Source organism: Anoplophora glabripennis, unplaced genomic scaffold (assembly GCF_000390285.2).
Source record: "Anoplophora glabripennis isolate ALB-LARVAE unplaced genomic scaffold, Agla_2.0 scaffold284, whole genome shotgun sequence".
In the NCBI taxonomy this organism is placed as follows: domain Eukaryota; kingdom Metazoa; phylum Arthropoda; class Insecta; order Coleoptera; family Cerambycidae; genus Anoplophora; species Anoplophora glabripennis.
In genome coordinates, this window is record NW_019416385.1 from 169,828 (window position 1) to 174,299 (window position 4,472).

The following is a 4,472-nucleotide window of genomic DNA, read 5'->3' on the forward strand; positions in this document are numbered from 1 at the left end:
CAGAAAAATGGTGAAAAGTTCTTAGATTTCATAACTTTATTACTTTTGAAACTCTATAACTCATAGCTTTACGTTTACTGTAAATCACCTTGTATTACTCAATTTAATTAAAAGTTACTGACTAACTAAAAAATGATAAATCGGAAATGGTTCGTTGTTCGAATAGAATGAGAAATCTGTTTTCTGGGGTACACCATATGAGTTACAAATAGTGGCAAAATTTTCCAAATGTTGTTTAAGGTGGCTATATCCCTGGCCGAGAAATATCAAATTTCTGGCGTTTTTTAGGTACTGAAATCTTGAAAAGTAAGACGTGTAGAACAAAAGTAAGCACAAAAATAAAATCCTTGATCTGTTTATTCATTGTTTCTATTTATACTCAAATAAAATAATAACTAAAAAAAGCGTTTGTAAAACATGCGTTTGCAGTTATCCTAACCCCACATTTTAAGAATTATTTTCACGTACTTATAAATAAAAGTAAACAATTTTATATGTAGGACTAAGCAAGTAAATATTATAAGAATTACATGTGGAGTTGTATATAAAAAAGTTAGTATTTTCGTAGATTTCAGTACCTAAAACCTTGAGGGTTTGATCGTTTTTTGCACCTGTTTATTCGTTTTACTGCGGCGTCTTTGAAAATACCAAGATGGCATAACATAACATTTCTATTATTTGATAAGCTTTAGATTATTCAGTTATTAAATGTTTGAAATTATTTGTCTTTGTGGAAAACACTATTTAAAGAATATGGCGCCCTTAGGAGCAATTAAGAGGTAAAGCAGAATAATACATTTTAATATTTTTTTGCCACAACTTCGCTATGAGATTGATATTGCTGTTAATCAACATTATTATTCAGCGTTTTGTTTTAAATAACAACAAACTTTGAAAAGCATAAGCATAATATTTGGCCTTGCATAACCCTAGATAATAGCATATCTGATATATGCATATATAAAAACACCTCTTACATGACCAATATTCAGAAACTATTTAATGATGAGAACTTGTGCTATACTTGTCTTTATTGCCACCTTGGTGGTTTCGGTAAGTGATACATCTTAACAGTTTCTTGTTCATATATGAATAATTACATGGTAGTCGCAGTCACCTTAGGCCGATGTTTCGATATTTTCAATATTTAGTACAAAATGTAATTTCTAGGTATTGTTTTTGATTTTATGTATATGAAAATAGGTACTTCAGGAAATAAAATATGGTATACCACCTGAATGGCTTACTTATCGGGTGTAGAAAATTTCGAGGCATATAGCATTTAAACAAATACCTAAATATGTTCATTTATTTATTTATTCCCTATTTGATTTTTTGTAATCGGGTTTTAAATATGTGTTATATATTGAATGTTTATTTGTAAATTAATTCTAAGTTGCTCCTAAATTCGAATATCAATCGGTTTAAGCCATTGCCGTTTTATTATTGTTTTTGCAACGAAAAAAGTATATAAAATATCGTTGTACGGCTTTGCCACGAAGATAGGTAAGCCAAATCAGGTTGTTTTATGTTGTTTTAAACATTGTTCTTTTCAAGTATTATAAAATCGAATTAAAAACAATCAAAGTAGAAAACATTTATTCACCTAGAATATTTTTGAACCGAATTACTAAACTACCCGAATAATATTTCTTCAGTACCTAATCAACCACCATCATTACACATTTGGTGTACCATCATTACCAATTTTAATATACCTACTTATGTATGTACAAGTTGGTAATTGCCCTTTAATCAGGTTTATTTTGGACCGCTATTCTTGTAAAGAAACAACAAATAAAATTAAAAGTATCTGACAACCGATTAATTTTATAAAGTAGGCGAATAGGCAAAAAGTTAATTTAAAATTAAAAAAAAATTTTTGTGTTGTGATACACCCTGTATTTGAAAATTGATAAAGTTTTTATGTCCTTTCTCTAGGCTATTTTTTAGTTATCAGAAATCATTAATAATATGAAAATATATAGATCCACTGCGCTACTGATGAAGAAAGGGAGAAATTCAAGGCGCTGCATAACGAATGCCAAGCCGACCCCAAAAGTCACATCGATGAGGAGTCCCTAAAAAAATATATCAAAGGAGAACTACTGGATAAATCCGTGGTTGGTAGTTACGCTTTTTGCATATCCAAAAAAGTTGGTTTTCTAAATGAGGAGGGTAAAATAAATAAAGAAAACTTGAAGAAAGCTCTCGGTCGCAACATTTCAGATGAGGCCAAGTTGAACGAAGCTGTAAACAAATGTGCCGTCGAGAAGGATGATCCTCAAGACACAGCTATAGCTATAGGAAAGTGCTTCCGTGAACAAGCTGGACTCGCTCAAAGTTAGCGTGTTTAGGCCCAGAGTACACCTAATATAAGTTTTAATGCGATATGGCAAAAGAATTGTTAAGTTAAATAAATATTGTTGAGAAAATAAATAAAATATTATCTTGCCCCTTAAGTCAAATATCTTTTAGTCTCCGATGCAGAAACTTCAGGAAGCGATAGAGATTCAAAAAATAATACGAGTTTGTTATACAGGGTGTCCCAAAATAGAAGGCCATACCATTAACCACATATTCTTTGGATAAAAATAATCCGACTTCCCTTATGCAATTTTTTATTTGGGCGTCCCTGTTTCAATATATAGGGTGTTAAAGTTACATTTTAAAAAACTATTTTTGTTAATAATCCCATTGTTTTGTAAGATACACACTTCAAATTTTGCACGTACTTTTATCTTATTTCAGCATACTTATCATGTAATTTTGGTTAAAAAAATCGAAGGGCGAATGGAGGTACCTGAGGGATGCAGTACCCTTTATCCCCTCCAATTATTTCTATGTACGCCTATGCAGCTTTTTCTTGAAATATCAAACGCAGAATTTTCTTCTGATCATTTTATCTCTTTTGTAAATTTTTGTTTAAATGCTCCGTTTTGGAGAAAAACGACATTTATTGATGGGTTACAAATATCTTAACGGCCGATGAATGTCAGGAAAAAATAGTGAGCTGTGAAAACAAATGTTCATCTTGTCAACATAATGACATTAGTTACTATTAATTCTTTGATTCGGCAAATCGAGAAGTAGTGGTTAATAAATGCATATCTGCCATATCTGCCAAAGTCAAATTAACTACTGTCACCCTATTAGCCTTAAATTAAAAACTTAATAACCACTTACTACTTCTCGATTTGTCGAATCAAAGAATTAATAGTAACTAATGTCATTATGTTGACAAGATGGACATTTGTTTTCACAGCTCACTATTTTTCAATTTGGAAGAAGAATACTCTCTTTCGATTTTTCTGTACCAATCAACATTTTCAAAGTGATCTCCGAAAAACAATTGAACAAGTACGACAAAATAACTTTGTCTGTCAAATTAATTAGCAACTGTATTACATTTAGTTAGCTCTCTAGTAATTTGCTATGTAATAATAATTATTATTGTTACAGTTATTATTAATGCTATCCGTAAAAATGCTTTTTAGTAATGAAGAATACGCAGATATTCATGGAAGTGGCAGATCGTGACGTTATTCAAATAGGAGAATTCCAGATGCTCGTCGTTATTGGAACACATCAAAAGTTTCGTAACTTTGGTCTGCGTGTTAATAATGAACATAACAGAAACCGTCGCAATAACCATCGGAATCGTATTCTTCATACTTTCGATGATAATCCGAGGCATAGCTCTCGCAGGGCAACTCAGCAACTACAAATTTCTCAGTCAAATATTACGAAAATTACGAGATGACCACAGCCATGCATATCATCTACAGCCCGTTCATGATTTACACCCTGGGGATCTGAAAAGCGAACAAGGTTTTGCCAATGGCTTTTAAACTCGACGGAAGAAAATTCTAACTTTTTGCATAAAATTCTGTGCACGGATGAATCCTCATTCAGTAGACGTGGAATAACGAATTGGCATGATATCGATGTAAGGGAATGGCTAAATACTAATTATCTGCCACGTTGTGGATTAGCCGTCTAGGAAGGAATGACGTGAATCATGATGTGGTTAATGGTATTGGACCAGTGGTCTGGCCTCCCAGGATCTTAATCCACTGGACTTTTACGTTTGGGGAAATGTAAAAGACAAAGTTTATGCTACTCCAGTATTAACAACAGATGATTTAGTTTTAAGGATTCAGCAAGCCTGCAATGATGTGCGGCAAAAGCCAAATGAAGTATCTAATGCAATAAATTCACTATATAGGTAAACGATGTTGAAAATGTATTGAGGTGGGTGGACTACATTGTTGTTGTTGTTGTTGTTGTACAGTTCCCTGTACAGTTTTATTAACATAAAAAATGAAATTACATTTACATTGTGCTTGTTAAAGGGGTTTTTCATTTTTTTACTCGAAAATGCTGAGTCGTGCAGAAAAATCGAAAGAGAGCATTTTTCTTCAAATTGTATGAAGAATCCTTAAACTGATTTTTATTTTATAAAGAAGCAG

The 4,472-nt window shown here is 32.1% G+C and overlaps 1 protein-coding gene across 1 annotated transcript; it reads left to right on the top strand.

Annotated features, from left to right (window-relative positions):
• Positions 1-970: 970 nt before the first annotated feature.
• LOC108906294 (B1 protein) lies at positions 971-2,462 on the top strand. Its single transcript, XM_018709519.1, has 2 exons — positions 971-1,053; positions 1,989-2,462. The coding sequence occupies exons 1-2, from the start codon at positions 1,003-1,005 to the stop codon at positions 2,346-2,348; spliced, it is 411 nt and encodes a 136-aa protein (XP_018565035.1). The 5' UTR covers positions 971-1,002; the 3' UTR covers positions 2,349-2,462.
• Positions 2,463-4,472: the final 2,010 nt, after the last annotated feature.

What these genes read in the sequence shown, in the direction of transcription:
- LOC108906294 (XM_018709519.1), top strand. Translation starts at nt 1,003, where the DNA reads ATGATGAGAACTTGTGCTATACTTGTCTTTATTGCCACCTTGGTGGTT. An exon ending in TTGCCACCTTGGTGGTTTCG is followed by an intron (nt 1,054 to 1,988) that starts GTAAGTGATACA and finishes GAAAATATATAG; the next exon opens with ATCCACTGCGCTACTGATGA.